We start from the raw sequence: 17,709 nt of genomic DNA on the forward strand, positions 1-17,709 counted from the left end.
AGCACAGATTATTATATTAGAGTCCGTTAGTTTTCTGTTCCCGCGCGTTCCCTTCCCCTCCCTAACTAGTACTGAACCGACTGTACGGCGGCCTTGACGCGCGCGCGCATTGTGTTGTGAATTAAAATAAATTAGAACTGTGTTAACCTACTGTGAGGCCTGCTGTGAAGCTGGAAAGCTAGCGAAGATACCTTCGAGACCCTGAAGCCCAAGAAATCGCAGAACCATACCGGTACGTGACCTACCGTTTTCCCTAACATTTTGGTAGCAGAGTAGTTTCCCAAACATATAGTGTAATAAGGTTGAAACGAGCGAACTGTAACACTATGATGGTTTAACCGAGTGACCGTAGCCCAGTAGTTAGGCGTAATAGCGGTCGTGATTGATGCGAGGAGCGCACGGTAAAAACGTGTGAACGCTTGTACACCGATTGCGTAACGTGACCAGTGTTGCCAGATCTCTTTATTTTAAGCTGAACCCTTCGAAAATTTGTATAGTCAACTTGTATTTTATCGAATTCGGTGTTACTATGCCGAGGGGTCCATCTTAAATTAGAGATCTTTTTAGCTGAACCCATCAAAATCCAAAAGTTTTGCACAAAAATTGTATAGTCAACTTATATTTAATATAATTGCGTATCCCGTGAACAGTGTTGCCAGATCTCTCTATTGCAGACAAAATGAATAAATTTTAAGACATATAGGTCACAATTACAAATACAACTACAAATTTTGACTTGACTATACAAATTTTGTGCAAAACTGAAAGTTTATTGGAACTCCGGGTTTGGCACAACATTTGTATAGTCAGGTCAAAATTAGTATGGACAACTTACACAGCTCCAAATTTAAAATGATACTGTACAATTAATAATATCGTGAGCTATATTTTCTATAAATATAATATATTTATTTATTTAAATAGTATTTTGCGATTGCGTAACCATTGATCAGTGTTGCCAGATCTCTCTATTTTAAGCTGAACTCGACAAACTCCCAGTTTTGCATAAAATTAGTATAGTTAACTTATATTTTATCGAAATCGATGTTTTTTTTCAGATCTCTATTTAATATAAATATATCAGGTACGATAACTACCAGCTCTATATTTAACATGAATATTATACAACTAGTAATATCATGACCTATATTTTCTTTAAATATAATATATATGTTATATATTTATAAAAATTTCAGTATTTTTACTAATATTATAAAATGACTTATTGGAGCAGGAGAAGAGCTACGAAACTATTTTTCAAATTGTTTTCCTATTCTTATTTTTAACAAATTTCTTTTTTATTAATATACTGCTCGTATTTCAAAAACTGTATCTGGCAATACCAAACACGAAAGCGATTTGGAGCAACCGACGTTGCGTTTAATCGGAATTACGGAATTAGACTAGTGATGTATGGATGATTCTAGTTTCCCGGATATTCTCATTATCATATTACCATTCTGGGTAGGGAAATGTATATACTATAATAGGTATAATTAATATATGTTCCAGTTATCTGTATTTCACAAAGTGACAATAAATTTTACGCCACAACCCAGAAACTATATTAATTTTTACATTATTAAATATCACTATTTTAATTTTTATTTGAATATGTATATGTATGTCGATTTTATAAATATATATACTAATTCCCGGATGGATATAATTGCATAATACATATAATTAATATATGTATAGATAACGCTATATTTCTCAAAGTGACAATAAAATTTCCCGAGAAATTATTTTAATTTTTATACTATTAAATAACACTTTTGTACATACATTCAGTCCAGAACTAGTATGTACTTATTTGAATATGTATATGTATGTCTATTTCATAAATATATACATAGATTATTTGATAATTAATAATGAAAATTATAATAATATTAAACTATAAAATATTTTTTTGGAAAATGGACTTTAAGACTAAAACTTGAAAGTTGATATTATTTTTTTTTGTTCATTATTAGCATAAGATATATTTATCAAAGCGACAATAAACAGACTCGTCTATTAACAATCAGCGGCAACTGTCGGCCGACACGAATTATTTTCAAATTTGGAGCACATTCAAATTGCGGTAACGCACGCGAACGGAAAACGTTCAACGGAAAAAGGTATTCGGGTTAAACCGAGACCGCTTTGTTTCGTAACAGCACACCGTAATAAATCATCGCTTCTAATTTGCTTTTAAAGGTTTCTGGAAAGAATTATCTGTATGTGTAATCGAGTATTGTTCGGGGACATACGGCGACAGTGGCGCCGCGCGTCATTGTGCGCCTGCGTGCGACTCCACCAAAGAAGCCGACGCGGTCGTAATTTGTCAACCGCTATAGACGCTGAACAAAACAAAAGTCGAGCCTTTAATGGCCCGCTTTAATGTGAGTTAATTAATTGGACTGTTGTTTTATTCGGAGTCGGTTAAAGTTTAACCACCGTGCTAGTAATAATGGGTAGACAGAGGCAGTGTTAAGTGTCTATGTTTTTAGTTTTTTTTTTCGGACTTCTCGAATGGTGTTTTTGTAGTAATAAGAAAGAAGACTAGGTAAACGGAGAAAATATATTAATAATAGAGAACTAACATATTGACAACAGAAATAATGAATTGAAGTATCAAAAACAAGAATGTAATATAAAAGAACTATAAATTCAAATACAAATTTAGAATATAAAATACATATCTGATTAGCCAGTTACAACAGTGTTGACCGTGGCTGGCCTTTGCAGCTTCACCGGACGATAGGGGGAGAGTGCAGATGGCTCTCCGAACCAGCGGAAGAACTTATGGAGTAGCTGAAGGCCAACTCCCGCCGGACGGATATGACTTTTGTCTGAGGGTACCGCTAGGGTTTAGAACCCCTAGCGAACCCCTAGCCAAAACGTGCCAATATTTTGAAATAAATAAAACTTTTTCTACAGATTTTATGTACAATCCTGGACAATTCACACAGCACTATCCAATCCCAAGCTAAACAGAGCTTATGTTATGGGTACCAGACATTGTAATAGATATACATAAATACATACATACTTTTTTAGAAAACACCAAGATAAATACAATGATACTTATGAATACAAATATTTTTTCCGTGCGAGGAACCCGCGACTATCGGAAGTAAGACTAAACCACTAGACCACTGAGGCTTTTGCAATCATAGTACAAGCTCTACTGTGTTTGGGACTACTTGACACAGTACAGTATGTCCTGGATTTATTATAATTATTATTAATTAAATATCTATGTATATGTATCAGTTATCTAGTACCAATAACACAAGCTTTAGCTAGCTTAACTTGGGTCTAGATGGCACTGTGTGAATTGTCCTGAGATTATTATTATATTAGTGTTTCTATAGATTGCCTTGTTACTAATTGGCCATTTGGCGTGACATACCTCGCTCTTATTATTTATAGATTGAAATGAAATTATGATTAGGCACCGTGAAGGACGTATTACCGAGCAATAAACGGTAATAATTGCAGTTAATAACAATTATTACACGCTTGTTACGTGTTCCTAGGAAATGTATGTAAATTTTGTATATCATTGCTATTAGGCGTACACTTTATGTCGAGTTTCATTTTCAACCGACTTCAAAAAAGAGGTGTTTAATGTAACCGTATTTTATACTCTGAACCATACTTTTGCTATTGCGATCATCGATTATGACGATTATTTTGTTACTAATGAAGTCAGTATTTTTGATAATGTATTGGGTAATTAATTCATATATACCTTTAATTATTTGCATTTTAATAAAAACCTCATTTATTTATAATTATAAAAATGTTATAAAATAAAACCTTAATTCTTAAAACTAATAACTTTTAGATAATGTACCTACTATTTACTTTTTTCAAGTTATAGTCGTCTATTAACAAAAAATATGTACATTTGCAAGAAAATTACTGTAATAGTTAAAATTTTATTATAATATCAATATTTTTTATATGTTATATTGCAGGTTATCTTTAAAAGATTGCTTTGAGCTATAAGACCGCCGTTTATTAAGAATATTAATGTAAAGAGTTCATTTGTTTATTATCTTTTGAGTGAGCAATAAATAGTTTTAATAAATTATATTTTTTTATGAATATATGTAAAAATAATAACTTATATACAACAGAATTCATGATGATAATTGAGATGTAATAGAAATAGAAACATTATTCCAATTAGTTTAATATTAGCGTTTTTCAATAATCATTCTACCACTCATTCGGAACGCAGATTCATCACAAGAAGAACGAGCTTACTTACTTACGAGAACCTTACTTGTTGCTCTATTAAATAAATGGTATATGGCATTACATTTCCAATATTTAGTGTGTATATAAATCGCCAATTAGCATAGTAAATAAATATAATAGCTACTTGAGTAACAAATATATATATATGGACTTATAAATAACTATATATATCGCATGCCTCTTACTTATTATACTGTAATTATTTATACAAAATAACATCTATTAAAAAAAACAACACACAAGTTTCTTACTCATTCTTCTTGTGATGAATCTGCATTCCGAATGAGTGGTAGAATTAAAATATGACTATTCAAAAGTGCTTGTAATGAGTTTATTTGAATAAAGATTATTTCTATATCTATTTTACTAATTGAAAATGAGATCGATATAAAACGTTTAATTCGACTATAAACAAATATTGAAACAACATTGAAACAATGCCTACTTTATTTACAACACCGTCCACGGGGTGAATCGATTCGTCTCGATTCGATTCGTAATCGATACGAATTTGTACTCACAAACTTTTGGGTGTACGGTCTCATTTTATTTGTAACAGCGGGTAATCGATTCTGGCATCCATATCTGTGATTGTTATGTTGATTTAAGGTCCACAATCGTCTGTAAGTGGTTTTAATGATTGTCATTGTTTTATAGAGGTCGTTTTGTAATTGTCAAACGACGCAACCCAAACAATTGGCACACCGATCAACTTATTGGAGCATATCGATAATTTTTATTCCCGTCACGATATCGATGGTGGCGTCCGGGTGACATGTCTATGCATTATGTAGCCGAATAATTTATGCAAACGTCACGTTTTGAAGCTTGATTCATAATTAAATAGTTGATAATCCAATTATACACATACATATATATTATAATATACGGGCTTGGTGGTCTAGTGTTAGCGCACCGGTTTTCTTCGGATAGTTGTGGGTTCGATTCCTCACGTCATGGTACAAATGATGTTTACTATGTATATTACTAGCTACTCGCCCCGACTTCGCACGGGTGTACATGTATTATATATATAAACCTTCCTTTTGAATCACTTTTATCTATTTAAAGAAATCGCTTCAAAATCCGATGCGTAGTTTTAAAGATTTAAGCATACATAGGGACGGACGGACAGCGACTGCGACTTTGTTTTATACTATGTATGTATGTATGTATGTATGTTTTAAATAAAAACATCTATTTATAACAATTACTCCTATCACACAAGTTCTGCTTAACTTGAAACTAGATAACGCTGTGTGAGTTGTTATGAGATATTATCTCATCAGCCTTCGCCATGTGCTGTAGATCTCAGCATATGCTGAGATGGCACCAGTGTATAATAATAAAGTCAGTCAGCTCAAAATGGCGAATTCACTACGAATTAACCACGATGGTACCACCACCAGTTCATCTCAATTGGATCTATATACCGAACTGGACGGTAGGGAAAAAAAAATAAAATTAGAATGTAAAAATTTGACGTTAATAACCGGCTAAAATGTCCTACATGAACAAATTATTTTTGAATTTGAATTTGAATTTGGTATAAGGGGGACCGCGTGGAGGTCGAACTAACATTACAACTAATTTCGTCACATGTCCCCATTACTAATAACCCGCATATCCCAAACTGAAAATGAATGTCTCATCCGAGTTACTTCATCTGTCAGATTTATTGCAGTCTTTAATGTAAGTAGATTGCGGTGCAGAACTGTCAGTTGGCTAGTTAATAAACTAAATAACTGTACTCAGTTAAATCACCAATTAATTCCTTTTAAAGGCTTTCTCGTGTACCAATCGGTAATAAGACTGTATCGTTTGCAATAGACTTGATAATAATAAAATTAACCCCAATTACAAGTTCATAGAAATATCTAATTAAGAGATTTGTGAGATCGTAGGCCTGTAGTTTACTAATTCATTAATCCAGCTTAAAAACCTTAAAGATTATTGGGGTTTTTAAGCTGGATTAATGTGATTGGGGTTAATTTTATTATTATCAAGTATATTGCAAACGATATAGCCTTATTACCGATTACCGAGTAGCTAGTAGTACACAAAAATAAACATAAATTTATATTACAAGACTAATTTCAAATACGAGAATAAAATCCATAGACATTGTTGGCAAAGTCTTATAATACAGTGATAACAACAGTGATATATAATGAACTAGTTGTTCCCGCGACTTCGTCCGCGTGGAATTTAACTTTATTTTTCTAAAATAAAAGTAGCCTAAAGAACTAAAAATTATTTTTTTACTAAAAATTCGTCATTAAACAACATAGCAATTTCGCGTTGTATCCAGTCACGTTAAACGAATCGAATTTATTCGAACTTAATTCCAATTTCAAATTTATATCATGTATTAAACAACGGTGCAATACCGCGCGGCATCGAGTCACGTTAAACGAATAATCGATTTTATTCGAATGTCAAACACAATCAAAACATCGGTACCGCGCGTCCAGGTCAGTGCTTCTGAATGCAAACGCGAGATGACACGAACTCGCAGTCTTCACACCAACATATTGTTGCCGTTCCCAAAACATGTCTAATGTGATTTTAAACTTTATGCTTTAAGGAATAGGGCGTAAGGTCTGCTGGTCTAGTTTTTTTAACGTTGTAAGAGAAAGGTCAGAAATTTAAGCTCGTATCGTTATCTAGTATATTCTCACGCTTGTTTCTATTCGCGTGCAGCCATTATTACGTGCTCCACTGAAAAAGTCTAAATGCTTGTTTGAAACAATTAGTCACAACTATAATATAAGATTACATATGAAACCATATGATTAGTAAATTAACTTTCGTTTCTATATTCCCATAAGATTTCAATATATATAAGTACTCCGTAGTGTGGTTATGGAATCATCCAGCAATGTTTCCGGACCGATACGATATAGACACCTTCAAGGAGCGTATTCCTTCTTAAAATGCCAGCAATGCAGTTGCAACATCCCTGGTGTTGCGAGTGCTCATGAGCGGCTGTAACCACATCAGGTGAGTCGCAAGCTCGTTTGTCCCCTCATGATCTCTCCCCTCCTATAGATCCCAAAATTCAAACGAAGATCGAAATTACGACGGCCTGAGCCGAGGTTCGAACCCCTAGCGGTGCCCTCAGACTAAAGTCGTATCCGTCAGGCGAGAGTTGGCCTTCAGCCGCTCTATAAGTCCTTCCGTGAGTTTGGAGTGTCATCTGCACTCGCCCTCTATTGTCCGGTGAAGCTGTTAAGGCCTGCTGTGGCCAAGAGTAGTCCAAAAAAAAGAAAGAGTGCTCATGGGCAGCGGTAATCACTTACCATCCGGTAAGCAAGCTCGTTTGTTCTGTATGCTATAAAAAATTGATTTTTTTTATCCTGTAATTAAATAAATAAGTTTTGTTAACAAATAATAACAAATAATAGCTACCTTGGACAAAGAATTAGTCTAGCTATTCAAAGAGGGAACGCTGCCAGTATCTTCGGAACCTTGCCTAAAGGGACCCTTTTAATAATATATTTTAGTCATCATATTATATTTTTTTTTAAGCTTTTTAATTTTAGGTCCTTAGTTGTACAATTAGGTTATTTATTTATAACCTTAATACCTTCTCACACATAATATAGTAGATCTTGGCTTAAGTCGTTCAATAATACTCGATAGTTACACTGCGGTAGGTAAGCCACAACAATCTTACCATAAAATGTGTACCATAACATTTTATATGGGGGTTTATGGAGTCTTAATGAGACGGCTCGGTATCACTCCCGTTTATAAAGATTACATTGTTCGTGATAAATATCGGGATATATACCGAAAGTGATTTTATTAATCCATAATCCTCGGTCTACCGGTTCAGCACACCGCCAACTTCCGATGGTTGCAGGTTCGATTCTTTGCACGGCGCGAACATTTGTATTCATGGGTGATTGTTTGTATCGGTCTGGGTGTTTTCTATGTATAATATGTAGATATTTACGAAGAGAAATATATCTATGTCTTTGTATCAGTTATCTAGTATTTATAACACAAGTTTTAGATGGCTTAACTTGGGACTAGAGGGCGCTGTGTGAATTGTCCTGAGATTATTATTATTCTATTTCCCATTATTAATGTAGTGGGGAAATAGCCAAGCTAGGGAGTCTTTAAGTTCTATTCGGCGAGATGTTCTCGAGATTGGTTGTAACATTCGTTTTTATAGATCCGCTATTATTTATCGCCTATAAACTTGGATTGGATTTAATGGGCCAGTTATAAATATGCATTTAGCGAAGTTGTGCCAAGTATTCTCGGTTAAGCGCTGATTTGCGAGGTCAAGCAATGTCTGATGGTGATAATTGCTAGGATGGGTAATCGTGGAAACCAGAGAGACATAGCAGTATTATCTTGTACCGAGCATCCTCTAAAAATATGATGATGAGCACATGAAATGTTTGGAGGAATCGAACCTGCGACCATCGAACGTAAAGCGGTGTGCTAAACCGCTAGACCACCGAGTTCGTCAAATATTACTATAGTCGGGCATTACTAACCCAACTTAGATTGAAAGGTCGCAAGTTTGAATCTGTACGACGCAAAAAAACATAACTTTGTACATCTGTCATCAGTCGACCTATGAGGATTAGGTGTAAAGTTCTGTGCACTATTTATATCTACTTCTCTTAAGAATGATTTACATCAAACGGTGCGAGCAGACGCATCAACTAGCGCATAATGCAAATGCAATATATATTTGAAAATTAATAAATAAATGATAATTACGTACTTGTCAGTACCAGGGGCTTAATAATTAAAATAATTTTTATATAAAACCACGCAATTTTTTAATAATTATTATGTAAATGCCAAATTCTTTGGCATTGCAAGCATTTGGTTAGAACATACATTGAACTCAGAAAATTTCGACCTCATAAGCAGATTCGTATTATTCAGAACTAGACAAATTTTATTTGCAAATATTTTATTTCGTTACAGATTTTTTCGTAGATTAAATTTTAAATTAATATTTATAATAATGCGAGATCTTTAAATACAGTGTTCATTTGTGCAGTACTCTGCAGTTATTTTTTTTTTCGCATATTTATATGCTGCTGTTGATAGATATTACGTACACGTACATATTGTATTACATTTTTGTTATTTGAATATCGATATCTTGAGTTTAATCCAAGGTTTGCCCGCGATTCCGCGTCGACGCGCTTCCACGCGTGTCGATTAACACCGTTTGATGTGAATCGTGCATTAGCCCCACTTCAATAAATAATTTCTGATAGTGCATTTAGTGAGTAATAAGATTTTATTCTGCCATTAACTATAATGCAGTGTCTTGATGTTTTACAGCAAAACTAATAGCAACATAATGGCTTCCAATAATGAATCTGGTTGTACGAACTTAGGAACAATCGAGGTCCAACAACATATGACCTCATTATTGTAATGGGTCATAACATTTATGTAGCATTGAATTTATTGAAATTTATTGCAATACTAGTCGTAATCAGTGGGTTTACTCGTAAGTTAGGATTTATAAGTGACATCCATAGATCTTATCTTGAATTAACATAATCGAATAAGGTAGCTTGGAAGATAAAGTAAGATTTTCTAACGGAAACTGTTTAATTATTATTTGTTTGAATGTTATTATCTATGTGTATTATGCATAATTTATGACTGTTTATTTTTATTGTATTGTATTTTGTATACATTTCACATATCGTCGATTAATTAGAAAAATGACAATTTTCAAAATTAGAAGCTAGAATTGCCTCCTTTTATATAAGTCGATGAAATTAACCACGCCGTCTTAATCATTATCTAAATACTTTTAAAATTATATATAATACTTCTGTATAAATTTAAAATGTTAAACAAATTAACAAAATAATTTCAATAAATTTAAAAAACAAAAAAAATAAATGATTTTCTTGTAAAAAATGTACATTTTGAATACTGTCATTTTTCTATTTAACCGACGATATATTAAATAGACATCGACAAATGAGTGTATCCCTACTGCCACATATCACTATATAACTAGAGGGAATTTTGTCTCATCTGCATAGGTCTGTTTATGTAATACTGCTCTAAACAGCTTTCTTCACAAACTATATTACAGCATGGGTGATATATGTCAGTGAAATTACAGGGTATAGAGAAACGAGAGAGGAAACGTTTCAGAAGAACTATACACGTCAGCATAATATATTTTGTTATTTATTTTATTATAGTAATATACCTTTATTAATTTTATATTTACTTTATCTTTATCCTTATCGTTATCATTTTACGTGTTAAGTTAAAGTGTAAGTACTGTGTATGTATATATATAGATATATACATATATATATGATATATATATATATATGTCATATTCTTACACGTACATATTTGTTTGTAGCATGAATGCACTTTCTAGGTTCTTTCTAGGTTGAGTATCAACTTTTTAATATTCTATTTATACAGACAAAATCCTTTAGGACATATAACAGTATCATTGTATACAAAAAATTGTGTAAATAAAGATACTATCAAATTTAATACTACCTTTGAGCTATAGATAACTATTACGCAAAACCAGAACCTACACTACGCTTGCAGTGTGAATTAAAATTCAAAATATCTTTATTCATGTAGGTCTATTACAGACTCTTATGATATGTCAAATCTACGATCATTTCGGAATGATTTCGAGATGAGAAGAGCTGAAAAGAAACTCAGCTCAACAATTATTATCAAAGAATCAACTGCGACCCTGAAACACTCATGTATGAAATCTTTCAACAACCCATCATAATATACAGAGAATGTCAAAAGTTGCCAATTAAGCAGATTATTGGCCAATTGATTGGCAACTGTATTTAATTAAAGCGAAAAAGCCTATCACTCACTAAATGATTACTTGAATGACGAGCGTGCATGGCAATAGTTGTTCATGCACGGGATTTTCATTTAATGTTAGACATAGACACCTATATAAATATACATAGTAAATAAACTGGCTTTAAAAAAAAGTAATCAATTGAGTTTCTTGCCAATTCTTCTCAATAAAATGTAATACTGAACTGGACGGTAGGGAAAGAATTATAAGATAAAAATTTGACGTTCATGAGCGGCTAAAATGTCCTACATGAATAAATGATTTCTTAATTTGAATTTGAATTTGATACACGTGGTTGCGTGCACCCGACGTATCGCGCCGATTAATTACGACATCTCCCGAACTATTGGCAGGTTGGCATCAATTAGCCAACTGAATTTTATCGAGATCAACTTGCCAGTTCGAAATACGAATACAACGATGATGTTTAAATTATCCATGTCTACAGGGAATACGCGATAAATCTTTGGATTAATTGGTCAACATGTTTATACTTTATGTTGAGCTAGCTACTGCACCCGGCTTCGCATGGTTGTATATGTATTTTACGTATAAACATTCCTTTTAAATCTTATTATTAATATTATAAATGCGAAAGTTTGTTAGTATGGATGGATGTTTGTTATTCTTTCACGCAAAAAGTACTGAACGGATTTTGATGAAACATTACAGTAATATAGCTTATACATCAGCCTAACATATAGGCTAATAATAGTATGCGGGTAAGCCGCGGCCACAGCTAGTATATTATAAATATAAGTAGTGTATATATATAGAGTACGGTACTAAAAACTGTATTAAAATCCGTTGCGTGGTTTAAAAGATATAAGCGAAGATACAGAATGATCGAAAAGTATTTGCTCCAATGAAAAAAGATTCACTTTTAAAGGATACATGATTCCATAATGATATAAGCTACATATTCCAAATTCAAAATATCTTTATTCATGTAAACAAACATTCTTTTAAATAAATGTTGTACATATGTACAATAATACAGATTCATTTAAATTCATATTTGGGAGAATAGAGTGACCACCAGCATAGGCAAAAAGTCTAATCAGTGTTCGTAACCTGAACAGACCAGTCGCCACAAACAGCACCCGTCCACGAGTATGACGGATGAGCCAGGTTAATACTGTTATTAAAAACCACAAAGTTATGAACGACAATCGAAATCGATGCATATGACTGATCAGAAAGTATAAAAAAATAAATACAAAACGAGTCAAAACAACAATGGTATTTCCACATTCACTAACCAAAAATACAAAATTAATGCTCATCACGGCCGGATCGCTTTTAGATGGTATTGTTTCAGTTTAAATTCTTGGTGTATGACGCGATCATTGCTCGTTGCGATTATTATTCAGCCGATGTACCGGTTGCCAATCATTTTGGCAAGATACATGGCAACACGTGTTATATTGTTAGATGAGGTTGTATGTAGTTAGAACAGTCATTCTAATTGTAGTTGTATATATACTACCTTTCGAATAGATAGTTCGATAGTTCTAAAAAAAAAGAAATTAATTAACATATATATAAAAGACAGAAATTTATAATCAGAATTAGCTTTTGCCTGCGGCATCGCTCGCGTTAATTTATCCCATTATTAAATGGAATTTATCAAAATCCTTTCTTAGGGGATGTTTACGTCATAGTAAGTTTATGCATGCAAAGTCTCAGCCCGATCGGTTTAAAATTGACAAAGTTTCATACAAGCTTTTATCCCCTATTTAATTCCTCTTGGGGGTAGAATTAAGCAAAATCCTTTCTTAGCGGATGCCTACGTCATAACAACTACCTGCATGCCAAATTTCAGCCCGATCCGTCCAGTGGTTTGGGCTGTGCGTTGATAGATCACTATGTCAGTCACCTTTGAGTTATATATATTTAGATTAGAAACAAGCTGACTGTATTTTTATTCATTTTATTCGGAAACCAAAATATTAACAGAATTAAAAGTTTCATTTTCATTTTATTCTTACATACACACATAATCACATACACTCACGCACTAACAAATACATATACGTATATAATTTTGGTTATTATTATGTTACTAGCTACTCGCCCCGGCTTCGCCCGGGTGTACATGTATTATACATATAAACCTTGCTCTTGAATCACTCTATCTATTAAAAAAACCGCTTCAAAATCCTTTACTTAGTTTTAAAGATTTAAGCATACATAGGGACGGACGGACAGCGATAGTGACTTTGTTTTATACTATGTAATGATGATTAGGTTTTGTTATCTGTTATCAATATTACTATTATATAAACGCAATTTTATTGTCATATTATCACTGATCGTCATAACAATGTTACTTTGATTGTTAAAATTGCTTTGACTTCTATGATGTATTCATAGTCTAATGCAAACTCATGGATAAAATGTTACTTAAATTAACGCCAATAATGAATTTAATAATGGACGGCCTCGGTGGTCTAGCAGTTTAGCATACCGCTTTACTTCCGATGGTCACGGGTTCGATTCCTCGCACGGCACAAACATTTGTATTCATGACTATGATTGTTTGTTTCGGTTTGGGTGTTTTCTATGTATAATATGTATGTATTTATGAAAAAAAATCTGTGTATTTGTATCAGTTGTCTAGTACCCATAACACAAGCTAGCTTAACTAGAACCTAGATGGCGCTTTGTGAATTGTTCTGAGATTACTATTTTTATTATTAATATCCAAATTTGAATTCAAATTTCAAATAATTTAACAATGTCGATGTCATTAATCTGTTGGACATTTTACTGTGTTTTTGTCCGTCTGTTTAAAATTCAGACAGCGAGTCGGTTGCCAATCATATTGACACTGTTTAACATGTGTCAAGATGCAACCAAGCTACCTTGGATTTTAGTACCATTTATACATGCATCTATTTTTTACTTTTCAAATCACTAATGTAGATGCAGCTCATGTTTATAGGTGACAGTTACCATTTACCATCAAATTCATTTAACCATTTAATTATTACTGGGACAGGAGCGAGAACACGACATCTATCATTACGTAGTAGAGATCTGTCAACTCGATAACTCGAGTTGCGGTGAATTCGAGTTAACTCGAGTTGAATTCTGCCAACTCGAGTTGGAAGTATTCAACTGGTAAATGAACGAATCAAGTGAAAGAGCGAGAGCATGATTCTGTCATCGAACTGATAATGACATGAAATTTTCCGATCATTTCATATCATACAATTGTCACTCGTCACAAATGTTTCAATATTTATTTGAGGTCGTTATCATTTTTTTTTCGCATACTCGTCTGGTTATTCTATCATTAAAATGATTATGCGTTCTATAAGTCCTTCCGCGGCTTTGAAGTGCCATTTCTACTCGCCCCTATGGTTCGGTGAAGCTTTCAAGGCTAGCTGCGGCCAAAAACATTAGATTTGTTCGAAAAATTAAAAAAAAAAACAAAATAAAAACTGTTTATTACAGATAACTCGAGTCAACTCGAGTTATGTTTATTACGAGTTAGCACATCTCTATTACGTAGTGTAAAACAAAGTCGCTATAAATACTTTATTACATTAAATTAAAAAATATCTTTGGTCCATTATTACAATTCATTATTCCATTAGTTTTTAAGTTAAATATATTTGAAATAATAGATCATTATGAACATAAAAATCATATGTTCTCTGTTTATACGATTTGTTAGTAATGTGGATTTTTTTTATATTAAGTTCTATGTAATCTAATTACAAGTCATTCATTCAATATGATTACAGCTCTTACAAACCGTAGTTATCACCTCAATCCACAAAAGGTTAACAATAGTCGATGTTTACGTAAATTATGTTAACGAAATTCGAAGGACGTTAGAAAACAAAACTGTACGTAAACGCGAGTAACAGACCGGAACCGAACCTGTGGCCTATATCGGGCGGAAGTGACGTCTTGACCCGTGAACGCGATGTAAGACGTAGTTTTCACTCTCGAACCCAAGCGGCCCGACGGTGGGTAGCGGGCCGTGTAAACGTTGCTTTAGGTCAGAGTTAAATGCACTGTACTGGTAACGAAAATTGATGAAATAGATCAGATCTCCAGAGAAAGATTTTGTTCAATATCTGAAAGAAGAAACCCCTTACTTGCAATTAACTCTTATCTGTGCCGTGCGAGGAATCGAACCCGCGACCGATTTACCGATTAACATGTTCATCATCAGCATCATCTCTGGCAGACGTCCACTGAACAAAGGCCTCCCCCAAAGACTTTCACGACGATCGGTCCTGCGCTGCCTTCCAGCCTTCCAGCGATTAACATTTTAATTGAAATAAAATTAATTTTTAAACATGAATAGTAAATAGTAACATTATTATGAGTCAGACGAGTAACCGTTAAGAATAAACGCAAGGCAGAGCTAATTAGCAAAGATCAATATACCTGTATCTAATTAGGGAGGATTTCTCATGCGACCCGACGCCGTGGATCACTTTCTGTGCCTTTGTACGCCGCGTCACGTGCCTCACTGTTAACTCCATTTACATGAACATTAACTCTATTTCATTAACTCTACATGACATGTTTAATTAATTCTCATACAATTAAGTCACTATCTAATATGGATTTGTGTTACCCTTTGAATGCTATATATAAATCTATTTACAGCTCACCTTACAAAGCAAATGGTTTTGACATTAAATGACGAAGACTATCTTAATCATTACATATGTAGTATAAAACAAAGTCGCTGTCACTGTCTATCCATTCCTATGTATGCAGAAATCTTTAATACTACACAACGGATTTTGAAGCGGTTTTTTTTAATAGATAGAGTATTTTGGAGAGGAAGGTTTATATATATAATACATGTACACCCAGGCGAAGCCGGGGCGAGTAGCTAGTAATATTATAGACGCGAACTCCCAAACTTTCGAGTTTCATTAAAATCCATTTAGTGATTTTTGCGTGAAAGAGTAACAAATAATTCATCCACAGTCACAGCTTAGAACAAAATATGGAGACATTATTAAATCGACAGAAAATACAGAAATTAATGTTTTTTCTATGTATGAAATACGTTAGAACCTCGTCGTATATTATTAATTTGTAACTTACAATAACATACTGTTTCTTTTTCTTTCCAGTCGTTCTTCGGCCGTTCATACAACAACCTGAACTCCATCACTGAATGCAAAAACAATGGGGAATGCGTCATCAACAAGAAGAACAGGACCGCGTGCAAAGCATGCCGTCTCCGGAAATGTCTCATGGTGGGCATGTCTAAATCCGGGTCCAGATACGGCCGGAGGTCCAACTGGTTCAAAATCCACTGCCTCCTACAGGAACAGCAACAAGCCGCTCAGTCAAGGTCACCGCCGCGAGTGCCTCCTTCGCCACATCACTTAGCGCCGCCATTTCCACCTCATCTCTTCCCAGGACTGGCGAGACCGCGGACGAAAGAGGAACTCGCATTATTAGGCCTCGATGAATACAAACCCTGCTCAGGCTCCCCTGACTCGCACCGAAGCGGATCCTCACCGAAGCTTGATGAGAAAGCAAGGATCACGCAGTCACGGCCGTCGGATAGACCGCTAACGCCGCCCAGAGACGCCTTTGTCCCATTACCCTTAGCCAACATAGCTTCCTTGCCCCATTTTCCCCACTCGCCGTTCTTACCACCGCCGCCTTTTAGCCCGTTCGCTGCCAACCACCCCTTGCTGTTCCCGCCTGGTTTCCATCCAATATACTCAAGGCATCTGCTTGACCACGCAGCCTTGCGGCAGGCGGCAGAAAACAACAACGATGTACGAATCGATGATCATAATGCTGATTCCTCAAAGCGGTTCTTCTTGGACGAAATTCTAAAACAACAGAGGTCCACGCAACCAACGCCACAAGAAGATACCTTCTCAGAAGCTGAATTTGTTCCCACGCCTCCTGCTGAGCGAAGAACGTCTGAATCTCCGCTACAGGAGAATCCAATGGATCTGTCTGTCAAATCAGATGGGAGGTCAAGTTCGGCCCGCAGAAGGTCAGATGACAGTGAAATTATAACTCCTGATAACGATGATGGCGAGTCAGCGAGCGGTGTCGGCTCTGCTAGCGAAGAAGAAGACATGTCCTACTCACAAATAAAGAGAATCAAACTCCACCCGTTGGACCTAACGACCAAAGTGTGACAGCACGCGACGCGTGTAGTGCCGGTGTAAGACATTATAGTACATCAGTGAATAATTTAAGGCCAGTAAATCGGATTGTGATTTTAAAAATAAGTAGAAAAGACAATCAGAATCAGATGTTTTGTGAATTGTTATTGCATGAATAAAGAGTCTATCCAAATACGTAAATTAAGTAGCGCCTAGTAAAATGTTATAGACACAACGCGCCCGGTAAATGGTTATGTACAAATTGTGTGTAAATATAAATTATTTTGTATAGTGTAGTAAGCCATAGTTTAGCTTTAGTTATTGGTTTTATTAGTGAATGGAGCCGACCGGGTGTTCCAACATTCCATTAAGGCCCGTCCATAAGTTACTACAATTTTATAATATTTTTTGACACCCTCGTCCTTGACAGCTGATCACCTTATTGAGACATCCTTCCCTAGTATAACGTCACGA

General features: G+C 34.6%; 1 protein-coding gene across 1 annotated transcript in view; it reads left to right on the plus strand.

Moving 5' to 3' along the window:
* Positions 1-17,428, plus strand: part of LOC131845608 (knirps-related protein-like) — a 109,460-nt gene extending 92,032 nt beyond the window's left edge. The window contains exon 3 of the mRNA XM_059194686.1: positions 16,234-17,428. Coding sequence (XP_059050669.1) covers positions 16,234-17,268 — 1,035 coding nt within the window. The 3' untranslated portion in view covers positions 17,269-17,428. The remainder of the gene's footprint in view (positions 1-16,233) is intronic.
* Positions 17,429-17,709: the final 281 nt, after the last annotated feature.

Source organism: Achroia grisella, unplaced genomic scaffold (assembly GCF_030625045.1).
Source record: "Achroia grisella isolate CSIRO2021 unplaced genomic scaffold, CSIRO_AGI_Agris_v1 utg478, whole genome shotgun sequence".
NCBI lineage: Eukaryota > Metazoa > Arthropoda > Insecta > Lepidoptera > Pyralidae > Achroia > Achroia grisella.